Raw genomic sequence first — 16133 nt, forward strand, 5'->3', positions numbered from 1 at the left:
TCCAGGTTCAAGTTCTGTATGGACGTCTGATTGTGAGCAAGCACAGTTGGCTCTGGAGGTTCCCGGGATGCGTGATTTGTGAGGAAAGCAGAATTGTCACGAATACTGGGCGCACAGTCCCGACTTTACAGTTTCGTCCTGCCGCAGTTCGCGCTACCTGCTCGCCAGCTCAGTAAGTTAATAGTACCATGCTTTTGACAAAAGCTGAAATCGTATCCATCGTGGAACCCGCACTTCGTGAACTTTTGCGGTCAACCACACATTAATGGAGACCGTGAGCTACGTTGCGCTGCTATCAAAACTCCTCATCTGCCTCAGTAGGGCAGTTATCAACAGCGCCATCTTGTCTCTAATTAGACCATTCGACTCGCGTGCTCAGAGCAGCATACAGCGCTCAAAACTGTCCATGACAAAAAGCGAGTGTAATGTCAGCAGTTCCAAGATGTGCATCTGTAATGCAATTACAAAGCGAGAGGCAATGTTGCATTTGTCGGCCTGGCGTTCTTACGTATCTCAGCAGAGTTTTTTTTTTCTTTTTTCTTGCGAGGCATCGTCACAAGTCACAGACGTCGCATTAGAGGCCATAATACTCCCTGTGCTATGGTGAAGCTGGTTGTGAGCGCTTTGCCAAGACCACGACTTGAAGCGAATGCTAGTCCTTTACAACGAGATATATTTACACTACTACGCAATTTGCTTTAAAGTGCGTGCATAACGAATCTCTTTTTTCATTCAAGTTTGTGATTTAGAAAAATGTCGTCGATGGTATTTTGCAGAAGGTTCGACTTTCCCTGTATATGAATCTCTATTTACGAATACCGGACGTGCGTACATAGGTGGCAGCATCGGTGGCAGTCGTCTAGTGACAGCATTCGATTGGTGTACAAAAACCATTACGTACTGCAGAGCTGCAGCTGAGTTCTAGTCGTGTGCTGGTCATTGTCAACATCACCGCCAAGAATATGCAATTGTGGCTTCTTAATTTTCCACGAATGAGAATTCCTCAGTCGGAGGTTTCTTATGGTGCAGCATCTATGCATTACTGTGCTGAATCAAAAGTTTCTGACAAGTTTGATTACACACGCAGTAACTCTCTTCAAAAACATTGTTACGAAGCATTTTGAGTGGGAGACAGCTTCGCACGAGCTAACTAGAAATGATAATGCAATATTTTGCATTTATAGTTGGTGCATATTTCACAATTTATCCTGTGCGAAGATACGCATGCATGACAGCAAAGTTCTTATTTTCGTTCTGCCTCTATGCAGCTTTATACATGATCATGAGTCAACTGATGCTTAATTTCCTTTTTTTGAAAAAAATATCGCTGTGTTTGGTGACAAAAAAAATCACTAAGTGATCATGAGAGATTTTTGTAAAACACTGGGTATACATGTAGAACGGTAAAATGTGTATAAGCCCATGTTGAAAGTATGGCAGTGCACCCTCACTAGACGACTTTTGCATAAACAGGTGCCCATAAACACGAAGATTATCATTTTAGGGCTTTGCGCATACGACCTAGATTACACATATGAAAATTTCTAAAGAGAACGTGGGAATCCTTTGCGTTTCTTTGCGACTTCATGAACCGCCACAAAGTGTCCTAGTATTCTGTAAACTGGAGCACTGTACGAATTGTTTGGAAAAGAATGGCATCAGTCGAAAAGTACCTGTGGCGTTTCGCGACTGCATGAAGTGTCGCAAGGCGTTGCGGTCAGCAGAGTAGCCGTTGTGATTATGGTGTCGGCATTCTGTATGCTGCAATAGAATATGGACAGGCTAGGGTACGACATGACTCGGCCAATCGGGAATAGAGTCAACCTAAAGTAAAACATTTGCGATGTTTCAACAGTTGATGAAACTGCCACAAGGTGTCACTACCAGTACTACATCTTTTGTCCTAGGTATTCCTTCAACTGCATGCACTAAACCTCTAATAATAGTCGAATGGGTGCCAAGCGGTGTATGAGCAAGCGGAACGTTGCATTCTGTCACGTGTATGCACGTTTGAACTCCTTGTAGCACAGCTTTCCGAGGACAGGGTACACTACAAAGGGACAGTCGCGTAAGACCGAGTGGGTTTGCATAGTTCAGATGATTAGATGTGTGTTTCTAAGTGACAGTATGAATGCAAGCTAACTTTGTCACTTACCTAGCATCTGTCGATTTTAACACAAGTAATACGTGCCGCTGAATTTATACGAGATCACCATAAATAGCTGTTTCTGGACAACGTACCATGCAAGATTGTCTTGCACCGCAATGCAATATACCTTAGGCAAACATTCCATAACCATTCACAATTTTGGAAGTTCTCAATTGGCAGGGCTCTGCCTGTCAAAAGCCAAATTTTACTGCAATGAGCAATCATCAGTGAAATCAGCTATGACCTTGCACGTTCGAAGTGTGGAGCGGTGTGTTGTGCTCATGCTTCTGTGGCACAGTTTTTAAGCGTACCAACTCACTTATCATCTGTCAAACTCTTTCTCGACTTGGTGTCTTTCTCAACCAATGCTAATTTGCAACCATGTGCGAATGTGACCAATGCGAATTTACGACCAGTGTACAATGCCCACAGTTGTTACTTCCGATCGAGTTTCATAAAAAGCTCGCAAGAAGGCTCAGTCTGTTGCAAAGGCATAAAGGTTGTCACTGTAGTTATTAAAGCATGTTGAGTCCTGTGTGTTTTTGTTAGTCAGTGACTTAAATCAACAGCGACAACTAAGCAAAGTCAGCACAGCATACCTAAATCGAAGACGTCCCACCATTTGCTCATCTGCAAGAACCAACACAGTCAAAAAAGAAAATTTCTCGACAGCACACTCCTTTGTGGCACTAAATAAAATGAAAGCAGATCATTATTCACATGTGCCAAAAATCTTGGAAGTCATTGGTTGCTAGGCCCTAGCGAGCATTCTGGAAGGTCATGGAGAGGGAACCACATGCCCACTCCGAGGCTTGACAAGAGCTTGCACTGTGAATCTTCATCAGTGGGTGTTGTGAAATGTCAAGCTGCTGTATCTCGTAACTTAAGGCTGCACTTTTTCTGCAGTTTACGGGCAATACATGTGGAAATGTTCAACTTGTAAGTGGAGTAGACAATGCCAGACTTTCATTTTCAAAATGGCTCTGTACTTACCAAACGTGCTCCGGGACTGCCAATACTTATCACCATTTTCATGCCCGAGCCTCGTTCAAGAATATTCTTTCTAGAATGAAAGAAAAAAATTGAACCGCTTGAACAAGGTCGTTAGAGTCGCTACTCGCGTAGTCGTGCTGCTTTCGCATCTGTATTCGGGATTTGACCTTAGTGGACAGTTCATTGAAGTTTTCTTTACAGCTTAGGGTGCTTGGCTGCATACGACAGAGCTGTGGGTTCGCTCGCGGTGGTTGCATTTTAATAGAGGCAAAATGTCGGAAGCCTGTATTGAACCACTTCTACAAGAACAACATTTAGGTGCAGAGCCACTGGTGGTCGAAATTTTCGGAGCACTCCACTACTGCGTGCATCCTAATCACATTGTGGTTATAACATGTAAAACACCAGAAGTCGATATTCCTATTTTCATCTGAGGTAGCAGCTGACAAGTTGCTCATGCGCTGTAGTCATGAAATTGTCGTAATCATTTTTCCTACACCGACTGAAGTTACCTCGGGACTGCTTTTCACACAGATAACTGCAGGGATGATTTCACTACCTCGGAGGATAATTCATGTTTCAATTCATTTGTGAACAACACCTCTACGCTCGTCTTATACGTTCATGCAGTTCTCGTTTTAGGCAACTTAACATTAAACCCTGTATGGAAAATTCAGTTTTAATTATAAGCTCAATTATAATATGTAGTGCTTTGATCATAATATGTATTGATGACCTTAATGCTTTTGTCACAAGCTACCACTTGATAACAGTGCAACTGTCTTGTACTTTTGTCAACCCTTGAGGAGTTTATGTCATGAGAAATCATCTGCACAAGTCAAATAAAGATCTTCGAAACTGAAGAAAGACTTGTTGTGTGAAATATAGTTATAAAGGTGGACATATCTGACATCTATGCGGTTGGGTAAAAATTCATACGAATAAAAGGAATTCTCCAGCCACTTTTAGTCCCATGTTTCTAATGTTATAATCAAAAACTAAAAGCTGATCCAATATTTCGGTCCCGAAATGTTTAGTAAGTTTTTAATTTGAACATTAGAAACCTCGGACGAAAAGTGGCTTAAGAATTTATTTGATTCATATGAAATATAGTTACTACACAACTACACAATAACCTTTGCTATGGTCAGTATTGTGTCCACAGCAAGGCAATGGTCTTCAGTGAATAGATTAATCTAAAGCTTGGTTCTTCTGGCTTTGAAGGAAGCATAGGTGTTGTAACGACCATTGCCAAATCTATCCTGGTCTTCGGGCTGCACACTTGGCCTTCAAGGCCCCTTTTGGAAGATGACGGTGTTTGCAACTGCAGCCACTTTTATAGCTGAAGTTGGCATTCAAAGCCTTATAATACACTAATGTGGTCATTAAGGCCTGCTTTGTAAGATCTGCAAATGCACCCGTAATTTTGTTGCATGAACCTTTCAAGGCCTACACAGAATACATGACCAAATGCAACCAAAACTTTGCTCTAAATGCCTCCCCCCCTTTAAGGCTTCCATTCTTTTAAATATATTTCGAGAAAACTACAATTACATATTTTACACACAACCACGGTGATAGAATAGGCAGGTGGCCAAAAGTGCTGCTTTGCCAATGCAATGCGAGTCACGAAGTTGCTCGAGTTGTTGCAGTTTTTCCACAAGATGGTAGTTGGGTTATCCTGGGCTGTTTTCTCCACTCTGGCTCATTTTATTGTACATTTGAATGTACGCGAGCATTTAAACTAAATTTTTTACATCTTAGACTTATCAGAAAGAGCTTCACGGTGTAGTGTACTACATATGAGAGGACTTGAGTTGAATTGAAGAGTTGCTGTCACATCATTGGGCGAATTCGCGCTGGCATGCAGTTTGACTTTACACATTGTTCATTCCTTCTTTGTTGTTTCATTTCATAACTGGTTGTGAGAAGCTTACGGTGACTAACGCCTCACTGTGAAAGTAAGCATGTTTGAAGCCTGATATGAATACGCATACGAATACTGGTACGAATGCGGCTCAAACGCAAGTGTTGGTGCGAACCGGCTGGAACCGGCCACCAACAACTTATAAGCTCGATGAGAACCTAGCGGCGACCGAGAGCAACTCTAGCAGTTCGGTCACACTCTGACGGCGCTCGTTTGGCCACCTGTTTTATTCTACCTCTGTGCACGCAACTGAATAATTGCCTGCAAAACCAATCAATATTCAGTTGAAGCAGGCCTTTAAGGCCTACCTGAGGCATAAGTGCAACACAAATTACGATGCAGTCTGCTTTTGAGGTCTCCACAGAGTACATAACCAGCGACAGCCAAAGCTTTTATCTAACCCCTTTTGGCCTAAATACTTTCGGACACACTTTAATGTGTGAAACTGAGACCAATATTACGCTCCCTTTTTGTGCCCTCCTGCTTGGTCTACGGACTGTAGTATGTAATAAATAAAAAAATAAATGAAATAAAAAATAAAAGATCAAGCTGGCCTTTAAGGCCAGCTTGATCAGAAGGCAATCCTAACTGAAACCACAATTTTCTGGCAAATGGCCTTTAAATCCTCCTCAGGAAATGTGTCTTAACTGAGATAAGAAGTTCCATTTGTCTGGCCTCTGTTGCTTGCTTAGAAAATCTTTTTATGTGTTTAACTGGTCACATGCTCAAGCATTGCAGTGTATACAGAATCGATTGACAATGCAGAAAACATTGAGATATGCATGTATTCATTTATAGTTTATTTCTCGGATCACACTACACCAACGAGGGCACCAACACCAAGAAGACTTGGGCCCTCGCTTAATATATTATGTACATTTTTGAAAAACAAAACAAAAGGAAAATGGTTGGGGGGGGGGGGGATGTGGTATTGCTTGCGCTGTTCACCTAAATAGCTTCCGTCACCCAAAGCAAGCTGGTTTTTGCAACTAATAAAAAAAAAGAAAAGCACAGAAACCAGCTTGGGTTAGTGTTACCAGCACGTGCGACAAAAAGCCTGAGAGCAGCAGCAAAGAAAAACAAACAAAAAAAAAAACGTCTCGAGCGCCTATACAGGTGAGGCTTGGGCAATTCGACAGATAGATGCGAGACAAGAAAGTTACAAACTCAAACCGCATAGGAACGCTACCTCGAAAGATGTTGTCAACTTTTTCAACCGCGACGACAGGACGTCAAAACATGAGCACGTATGCTACACGACCGCATTCTAGGCAAAAAGGCACTGTCTGAATTTGTTTCTATACAAGGTGTTAAAAGCTTTCAATCGAATTGCACATCACTCGCTGCGCAACATTTGCTCTGCACCAGGTTTTCGATACTACTAAAAGGAAATCTCGTTCCAATGCAAGAATCTCAAATTCCGCACATCTCATGTACCGAGATGTTTGAGTTTGGCTTTTTTGACATGGTAGATGGCAGATAGACCCACTGTGTATTCTTTTTTCTGAGTCGCAATGTGGTTTGTCGATAATTTGCACCTCGCCTAAATTATGTACAAAAAGATAACAACCTTGGTAATAACATGCACACACACACACACACAGGCACACGCACACATGTGTAGAAAAACACAACGAAGGTTTGAGGACAATAAATTGAGTGTACGCCTCTGTTCTGGCCTGGCTATCCGTACATGGGGGGGGGATCGCTTTGAGCCCAACATAGATTTCATTCTCAAACACTGCGCGGCATATGCAAGCTCACTCCCGCTAAACAACTGCTGCACCATTCAGCAAAAATTTCATGGCGTTGAAAAAAATTTTTAGCAATTGACATCCGCAAATTTTGCAAAGATTTCCGTATACTTTATGCCATGCAAGTTCCATGACGAAATCAAGTTGTCGATCAATGAAAGAGGGCAGAACATCGTCCATTCAAAGCAGATGGTGCTGAAAAACACGTAATTAGTACCATCAGACAATTTCACCCGATGCCACAGATTTACGTGCGATATGGCATACATGCTATAAATTTTCCACTATTGCCAATGCTACAAATTCAACGCACTTCCAATTTACATTGCTCGCAAAGGCAAGGAAATTTTTTTCTTTCAACAATGCCATTTCATAAACATCGTTGCGGTAGTTATCTAGTGAGAATATTCCCGCATTCCCAAAGTACTTCAAGACATTAAAAAACATTGTAGTTGGGCTCGAGACCGAACGGCTTTGTGGCCCACGCAACTCCGGGCATATAACGTGGTCAATGTCTTTTTTACTTTGCACCTCACGACTTTCACGATTAAAGTTTCCGAGATGGCGTCGTTTGATTTAGCAGCTTTTTTTCCTCTGTCTCCGCTTCTCGTGTCGACGAAAACGACGCTTGGAATGTGGTTCTCCCGACGAGAACTCGTGCGTCCGTTTCGTCCGGTCGTCGTCAACTTCGCGTCGCTTGCCATGCCACTTCGCTTTATTAAAGCCAGGAACGAAGCGTGTTAACCGACTTTTCTCTGATGTGGCATGGCTGCACCGCCTCTGAAAGTCTGCGAGATATGTATCTCGCGCCTCTCTTGTATTATAGAAATGGTTTGTTGCAGAAGCAAGTCGTTTTGATCCCTTATCGAAAAAAAATAAACAAAAAATATACGGCTACAGTTGAACCTCTCAATAACGAACATGAATGTAACAAATCGTTGAACATGAGTAACGATTAGAATATAAACCGAAGTTGGCTGCTTAAAGTTCACAGAGTACTCTACCTTGATAACAAAACTAAACGTGACAGTCCCGAGACAATATCGGTTACAGTGAAACAAAATGAACTCTGGTGTAGTGAGAATGTTAGAAAAACTCGACAAAGGCAACTTCATCATACATTCTGGATTCACAACCGTGTTTTGGCCATCGGTTCGGTTTTTCAGACTCGACGACCGACAGGCCAACGTGCCGATCCCGTTGCGACGTTGCTCTTGGAGCGGTGAAACGAAGCTTTCACAGTATCAGTGTTCGCACGTCAAATCTCGACGCGACCATCCACCAACAAGCCGTCGATCTGCAGAAGATCCTTTGTTAGATCGTCAAAGGTATCGCTCTTCCTTTTCTTACAAATCCGATCACAAATCGTACATATTTCGCCGTCACTGGTGCATACGCCTACATGAAAACATCAGATACGCAGGAAATGCAAAGGTGGAAGGCTTACGTCGGGCATGGATGTGTAGTAGAAAGGTTCGACCGTACGCGACAACAGAATGCAATGGTCAGCGCGACGTTTGCGATAGACAGCTGTGATGTTAAAGCGAGTGTTCATTACCGTTGTGAGCTTTGTGTGGTATGAAGAAGGGCTGGAAGAGACGACATATGAGCGATGATTGTACCATTGTCGGTTGTACCATCGTCGGTCACTGACGCGAAATAGTAGAGGTACTATTTGTACTTGCGTCGTGTCCAAGTGAATAGTGGCGACATGCAGTGCCTGACGGGGCCCATGCTACATTTTTTTAATCTTAGCACCGCGGCCCGAATGTGCGTTGCATTCCAGCCGTTCTTCGAAAAGGCTGGGCATTTGCAAAACACTGTCAGGTGTTTCCGATTTCTTGTGTGTATTGTCTTGTGTTTTGGTGTGAGCATTTTCTTGCACCGCGAGATGAACGACAACACAAAACGTGACATGAGTCTCACGTCTGGGAAAGTGACAAGATATCTTGTGGCCGAGGAAAATCAAACGAATGAGGAAAAAAAAATTTCGGAAAAAGCGGTCGGCACTTTATCTTGGCACACAGTCATTTTGTGTTGTTTCAGTTTGTTGTGTTTGGTCCGTGATGCTGAGACGGCCTTATCAACTAGTATTTCGCTGTTACAAGTGGGAAAAAAAGTTTGGTCTCTGTCTCTTTCATTACCGACAGTGAAAGCACTAGTGTTCCACGGTGGCAGGGCAGTTCACCGACAAGAGTCATCACTGGCACAGCGGCTCTGTCTCGCAATCCGTGTTAGTAGGGCACCCTTCGGCCATTTCTGCGTTTCAAACTGCCTCATACAGTCCACGTGGCAGTCAGGCGATGAAGTCCGCGCTGTCCCAATTAGTCCGAAAGTCGTCCCACGCCCGGAAGTCTGCGTCGTTCACTGTGAACAGGTCAAATGGGTCCTGAACGTCTACAGAAGCGTTTGTCGACAGCAGTGGGTCGTGCTGCGTCGAGTTCGGGGCCGCAACCGAAGACGACAGCACTGTCGTGCTCGGAGTCGCGGAGGAAGAGGACACTTGGCTGCTGGGTAGGGCTGAAGTCGAAGACGTCGTCGTCTGGGGCATCATGACATCCAGCCAGTCGGACAGTTCGATCTCCATACTCAGTGCCGGGTCCGAGAGGTCTGCGCCGCCGTCAGCGTAGTGGTTTCGCGAAACCTGGTTCTTGGCCGGTGCGCTGTCGGTCAGCATGCCGAGGTCCATGCCTTCGAAGTCGTCCAGGTCCAGGTGGAAGTCGAAGTCCAGGGATGCCGACGGAGGCGGTGTCTCGCCGTCGCCAGACAACGCAAGGGAGGGCGAGTTCCGTTCGCCCTGTGTCGTGTTTGTCCCTTCCGACGAAGGCGGCGGTGTCGGAAACGAAGGCGGCGTGCATGCCAGCAGTCCGCTCATGTCGGTAATGGGTGTGCCCGGTGTTGTGGGTGTTGGTGGCTCTTGAGCAGCGCTCGGGGGCAACTCTGCAAGTTTGTTAAAATGATTTGTTAATTGGGCAGCTTTGTAGTGAAACATGCGTGAAATTTGCCTTTCTCTATGAAGTTGTTAACGACTTCGCGAAATCGCGGAAACAAAGAATCGTGGCTGGCCAACAAGTAGCCAATGCTTTGGCCACCTGTAGACTATGTAAGACTCGATTCGAGAATTTCGCTGCTGAATTAACTGAAGCCTGCAGGCATTCAAATTATTCAGCCATTGCATATTAACACTAGAGAACCCAGAAAAAAAAAAAAAACTTTGCCAGAATATGTTGTCATATTACAACAATGCAACGGTTGGCACAACTGCTGCCACCAACTAAAACATTATGGAAATTAACCAGCCCACAGGAGTGGCTTCAGAGACAGAATGCCATGAAGGCAAGTATGTTCACAACACATCATGAAATTCCATCATGCTTCACGAGACTTCATGCTTCAAGGGAGAGCTTTCAGGCCATGCATGGGTTGAACCAAGATATCAAACACCGATACATCAAACATGAAGCAGATTGCAAAGTGCTATATGTACATGTAAGTAAATAAATAAAATATTTTGTCTTATGCACATACTCAAAAATATTTCTTAACTGCTTGATACGCACAATAATTTGCTATATGTAGGCTCGATATGTGCGCTGCCGTACTGCCTCGACAGAAACCTTTTTTTTGCTTTGGACATTCAACGTGGTAAGAACTATCACAATGGTTGATTGAACACGATACAAAGAATTGACAGGGAGCACGACTTGCCTCCATTCTTGATGAGAATCTCGAGCACGTCATCGACGTCCTTGCTCTTGATCGAACGTGGGCGGTACTGCTTCGAGGTTGCAGGTGCCAAGTTGTTGAGTGGTAGCATCTATAAAAGAGGGAACGTGCTCACTCGAAACGAAAGGCACATTCGAAACTTTATGAAGGCACTGCAACTGATTCCCTGCATTCGTAATGGAGACTGACGGCCCCTGTATTATGCGCCTAAAGAAAGTGGGATATGCCTATAGTGGCGACAAGAATGTGAACATCTGTTGGACGCTCGGTAACCTCTCTACACCACCTCAGTAAATCTCAGTACACCACCTCAATACATCTCAGTACAACGCCTCAGTACACCGCTGTCGACTTACATAAGGGGACATAAAGTGTCATTTTGACTAACCAAGGGCTATTTCTTTTCTTTCTTGTGCAAGCTCATAGGGATTACCAATCGGACTGCACAGGTGCAACAAATCCAATTTTTTTTGAGCAAGTAAAGCTGACTAACCACTAGAAAATCATTCAACAATGATGCAATCACCACCACCCACGATGACAGGGAACAGCAGAGCAAACACATTTATGGGCCGTACCTGCTGCGTCTGCCTTGTCTTGTTGAGATGCTTGGTCGCCTCATCGTAGTCCGGTGGCTGTTTGGTCAGGATGAACGGCTCGGGCAGCGAAGCCGTCTTGGGTGACAGGAGCGAGGGAAAGCTCGCTGCCTGCTGCAGGGACCTGAACAAGTGGCAAAATGAAATAGTGAGAACAGTTTGATGCTAAGCATGTCATAAAAAGTATGTCAGGGTTTAAAGATCGTATTGTGGGTGAGCACTGCAAAAAGAATAATGTAATGAAAAAAAGTATCACACTTCTGATGCATGATATTTAAGCAATAACAATGAGAAAAAAAGCAAAAACAAAAAAAAAGCATCAGAACTGATCACAGAGTCACCATTCTGTCAACAGTTACACATGCAATGCACGCACCCTTGCAAGAAGCAAATCCCCCCCCCCCCCCTCTCCCTCCTTTTTTTTGTTAAGGCAAAGCTCCTAAAGCCGTGGGTTTGTCCCTCCTAGCTTGTTCGTAACCGCATAGTTTGACGACTCGCTCAGCAGGTGCAGACAGACAGACAGACGATTCACGGCTTACCGATAAAATCCTCCGAAGCGTCGCGCTACTGATCTTCATTCAGTCCGTGGATATGCTGTGATTTTTTTTGTCACGACAATTGAGGGAACGTATGCGTATTTGTCTGGATCCGTGTATGTGCATACCCTTATAGATCTCTCCATGGATCTAGCAAGAAAGAGCTAGAAATATGCGTTTCAAATATAACAAAGAAATAACGAGTAGACCTGCCAATACTACAGTTCACCACTTCTATTATGTCAAACATCTTGAACATACTAAGCCAATTGACGATGAAGCCAGAGAAAGCACAGTTCTGGGAAGTTGTTCGATTCATTTGAAATACGGGAATAAGAAATTGGCAAATAATGGAGGATTAAAACACATTTTGCTGCACCGAACCCCTCTGCTCCACACTATACAGTGACAATCAGTTAAGGCGTCATGCGAGGGCACCATTTTTATGAATACTTCACTGGGTCACTGCGCCATAGTAACGTCACGTCAGCCACAATGTAGTTTCACGACGCATGACACTAATTTACTTGACTCTCACACAGCTGCACTTGCTGCAGTGACAAAGAAAAGTATCAAAGTTGAAGTCTTGATGACTTCTCATTACTTCAAATCTTCAAGTCTTTGTTTCAAGTTATGCACAACACCCCAGTACACTGAATTTAAAGGCAACCACAAAATTATGTTTGAAATACATCAAGGGAGACTTTACAACAGTTCGACATACACAATACGTTGCAGGTGGGTTTGATATACAACCCCAAGCCTTGTTATAACAAAATCGGAGCTGCCATGAAAATCTTTCGTTACAATTGAACAGTCATTATAAACGTATATTTTTAACACTGTATCTGCAAAAAAACCATCCTTAACATTGTTATATCCGGGTTCATTATATCGAGGTATGAGTGTAAATGGATTTGACTGCGTAACACTACTCGCCAGTTCTCTTACATCACTACATGCACTCTATGCCGGAATCGTACAATATTCACACTATCGGTCACAAAACAAAACCTTGAAGCTGTTCAACACACATCTGTGTATTATAATATATAAATATATTGTGGGGTCTCGTTGGCGAGCGCCACGCCACGCTCTTGGAGTGAACGGACACAGCAGATGCGGTCGGGACAAACCAAACAACACACACATTTATTTCACTAATTTATAACAACGATATCGTCCGCCGAATCGATACATCAATCATTATCAACACGCTAGGACCTCCGTACACAATATTACCGTACACTCCATGACAAACACAATAACACGACAAACACACAATAACATGACAAACACAATAACACACCCAAGGCGGCGTCGCCAATGCTTGACTTACCACGAGGGCCCCCCGACGCGCAGCCCGCGGTGCCGCGCACCGGGGACTTGCGCTAGAAACAACCATTCGCGGCAACCGCCACGAGCAGAAGAGACTCGCTCAACTCTCGCCCGCCACCAAGGCTTCCCTTCCGCCAGGGGTCACCGTTGGCGCTACCACTCTACCAACCATGATGATGATAATAGCAGTGATCACCGCTGGCGTACACAAGGCCACCTATTGCTCAATAGCCGTGACCCCAAAATACGGCTTCCACGCGAGACACATGCGCCAGGCGGCAAAAACAACTTTACAGGAGAGTGCCTGTACCCTTCTAATTTATATATATACACACACATTGTAGACCTAGGCGTTTCTAGAGCTTTTGTGGAAAGTACAAAGTCAGTCTCCACAAAAAAAAAAAAGAGAAAATGAATAAAAGAGTGCACTTACCGAGACTGGAGGCCATTGGGTGTCTTTGTAGTCGCATGCTTTGCCGGGCTGTATGCCATGGCTTGCGCTCCACTCCCACTCCGCTGCTGCTCGCCGATCAACTGATGGTTGTTGTTGGCGTCGCTAGTGAGCACCAGCGCAGCTGCCAGGCTTTGCTGCTGCTGTTGCTGCTGCTGTTGCTGCTGCTGTTGCTGCTGAAGAAAGTTGGCCAGCGAAGCCTTGACGGCCGCAGACGTCGGTGACGATGACGCGAGGCTAGTGGCCAGACCCGAACTGCTTACACAATCTGCAATGAAACGAAGAAACAAAATATAATAATAATAATATGGGCGGCTTAACATCCCGAAACCACAGTATGCTTATGAGGGATGCCGTAGAGAAGGGCTCGAGAAATTTCGACCATCAGGTGTTCTTTTAACATGCAGTGACATCGCACTGTGGGCGGGCCTCTACCACTTTGCCTACATAGAAATGCGACCGCCACGGCAGAGATCGAACCCGCGTGCTTCGGATTAGCAGCAGAGTGCCCTAGCCACTCGTCGACCGAGGCAGGTGCGGCGAAGAAACGAAAGAAAAGAATAGGATTGTCACACAGCGGGTCGAGGTGGTGCCATAGTTCGCACACAATACAACAAGACATGCTGTACCAATTGAAGCATTTAAAGGGCTCGGATGCCAATCAACTATGTCCCTAAAAAAGTTACCTCAGCAAGTCCGATTTCCCGGCTAAACAGAGAGGGGGAGGGGGGTCTTTCACGGAACCGCACGGAAATTCCAAGATGGCAGTCACAGAGTTGACCCATCATAAAGAAATAAAGTGCATGTGAACTGCCCCTGAAGACTTCCCTGTCTTGTTCATGCCACAGAACATTACGGCAGCTCACAGACACAATAAAAACATGATGAGATAGATCGCAGCAAGCATTATTGAATAGAAGCACTGCCATTTCCCGCGAAAGAAAACCACGCGTAGATGTGAAGCAGCGGCTGTCAACGCTCACACTGGCAGCGGCGTCGACAGTGGCACTCATCACTGCACGGAAAAGAAACCTGGGGAGGTGGAAAGCACGCGGTGATGAACCAATGCTTCCTACTGGAACATGCCAACTGCTACTAATGGGCGATGAGACTCCGATCGGACACAGAGAACCACAGTCTGCTTTTAGTTAATGCGCACGCTGTGATTTATTATTGTTCGACAATGCACAGAAGAAATCTTCCACATGCCCTACCTTGGAGGTCACGATCCAGTGCCTATATATACAGAGGGTGGTGGTGGGGGCAAAGAACGATTGTGCAGTGCAAGCAGTCGTTTTTTTTCGATCAAGAAACTCGCAAGCCCTGTGTCAGCATTGCAAGGTGGGAGAGGAGGGGGGGAAGTAGGCGAGGGCACGCAAATGGGCAGTGGAGTGGGAGATTCGCTCGCAGAATTTCAAGCTGGGCGGTTGTGCCCTCGCGATCTCCGACTTCAGCATAGCTCCCGCCGACGGTTCGCCCTCCGCGGTCTCCTGAAGCCGTGCAGCTCTCGCACTGTGGCGCCCCGCCCTTGGACTGCTCCGACCGGATCCCCACTTTCCTATCTCCTTATTTTTTCTGTCGCTTGGCTGGCTTCTTCTCCATCTATTTTCCTTCTATTCTTTTTATCCCTCCTTCCCCCCACCCCTATAAGGCACTGCGCCGTGTCACCTGAAGGCAGACAGAAATTAGGTGCCTTTTTCCTCTTCATTGTAACCACTACCACCACCAGTGGAGTGCGGACGCCACCGGATCAAGCTCGCTTATAAGGTGCTTCGCGTCTAAACCCTGCCAGCAAACGTAAGTTGACCGTTACAAAAGTTTGTTAAAAGTGCTTACTCTGTTGATGAGGTTGCTGGTGGTTCTGTAGTTGCTGCTGCTGCTGCTGCGCTAGCTGCTGCTGTTGCTGCTGAATCTTGTTCTGAAGATGCTGTTGCAGCAGCTGACGCTGCAGCAACTTAGTGTCAGCAACCGTAGTCTGCGTGGCAACCATGCCAGCACCAGTGCTGCAAAAAGGCGAACAAACAAAAAAAGCATGTCAGCAATGGCTGTTTGTGTTCCAAATGTCCATGGTACGTATATTTTGTTATCTGTCGATCCATAACATTCCCATAACTGCTACAGCTATCATTCAAGAAAGGCATACCCCAACAAAAAGTTTCATAAATGTGAAATCCGGCCTCAACAGCACGTTAACATTCCAAAGCATCCACACTGCATTTACTAATAAAAAAGCTTTCGTAAGCGTAAGACAACAGTTGCTATTGTCCTTTCGACATGCTGATCTGAAGCAGGCGTCGAGTGAACACCCGTGCACTTCAAACATTCGAATGAATATTAGAGTATTTGAATTCGCTTCGACAGAAATTTATATTATTCGAAATTCTGAAGTACTTTTAATGAATCAATTAATGTGTATTGACTGCACATCAGTGTGCTTTCGAAGCAGCATTAGTGTTACGCCGTTAAAACCACCTATCCATAGAAAATTCGTACGGCTGCAAAGGTGCACTTCAAAGGTTAAGTGCATGTATTACCTTCAGCTCCATTAATTACTTTCCTAAAGTTTAAAAACTTGTGATTCGGACTTATATGAGCTAAGGGCAGTAAATTTCATTTCTCATAACTTGCACCCTTTTTCTACTCAACTCTTGCTACTTTAGCTT

General features: G+C 44.8%; 1 protein-coding gene across 4 annotated transcripts in view; it reads right to left on the reverse strand.

The window, feature by feature from the left end:
* Positions 1 to 8811: 8811 nt before the first annotated feature.
* Mrtf (Myocardin-related transcription factor) overlaps positions 8812 to 16133 on the reverse strand; it is a 308475-nt gene continuing 301153 nt past the window's right edge. For all 4 annotated transcript variants that reach the window (XM_075868898.1, XM_075868899.1, XM_037430793.2 and 1 more), the window contains 5 exons: positions 15307 to 15473; positions 13453 to 13738; positions 11128 to 11269; positions 10532 to 10640; positions 8812 to 9763 (listed from right to left, as the gene is read on the reverse strand). In XM_075868898.1, coding sequence (XP_075725013.1) covers positions 9120 to 9763; positions 10532 to 10640; positions 11128 to 11269; positions 13453 to 13738; positions 15307 to 15473 — 1348 coding nt within the window. In that variant the 3' untranslated portion in view covers positions 8812 to 9119. The remainder of the gene's footprint in view (positions 9764 to 10531; positions 10641 to 11127; positions 11270 to 13452; positions 13739 to 15306; positions 15474 to 16133) is intronic.

This window comes from Rhipicephalus microplus, chromosome 7, assembly GCF_043290135.1.
Source record: "Rhipicephalus microplus isolate Deutch F79 chromosome 7, USDA_Rmic, whole genome shotgun sequence".
Taxonomy (NCBI): domain Eukaryota; kingdom Metazoa; phylum Arthropoda; class Arachnida; order Ixodida; family Ixodidae; genus Rhipicephalus; species Rhipicephalus microplus.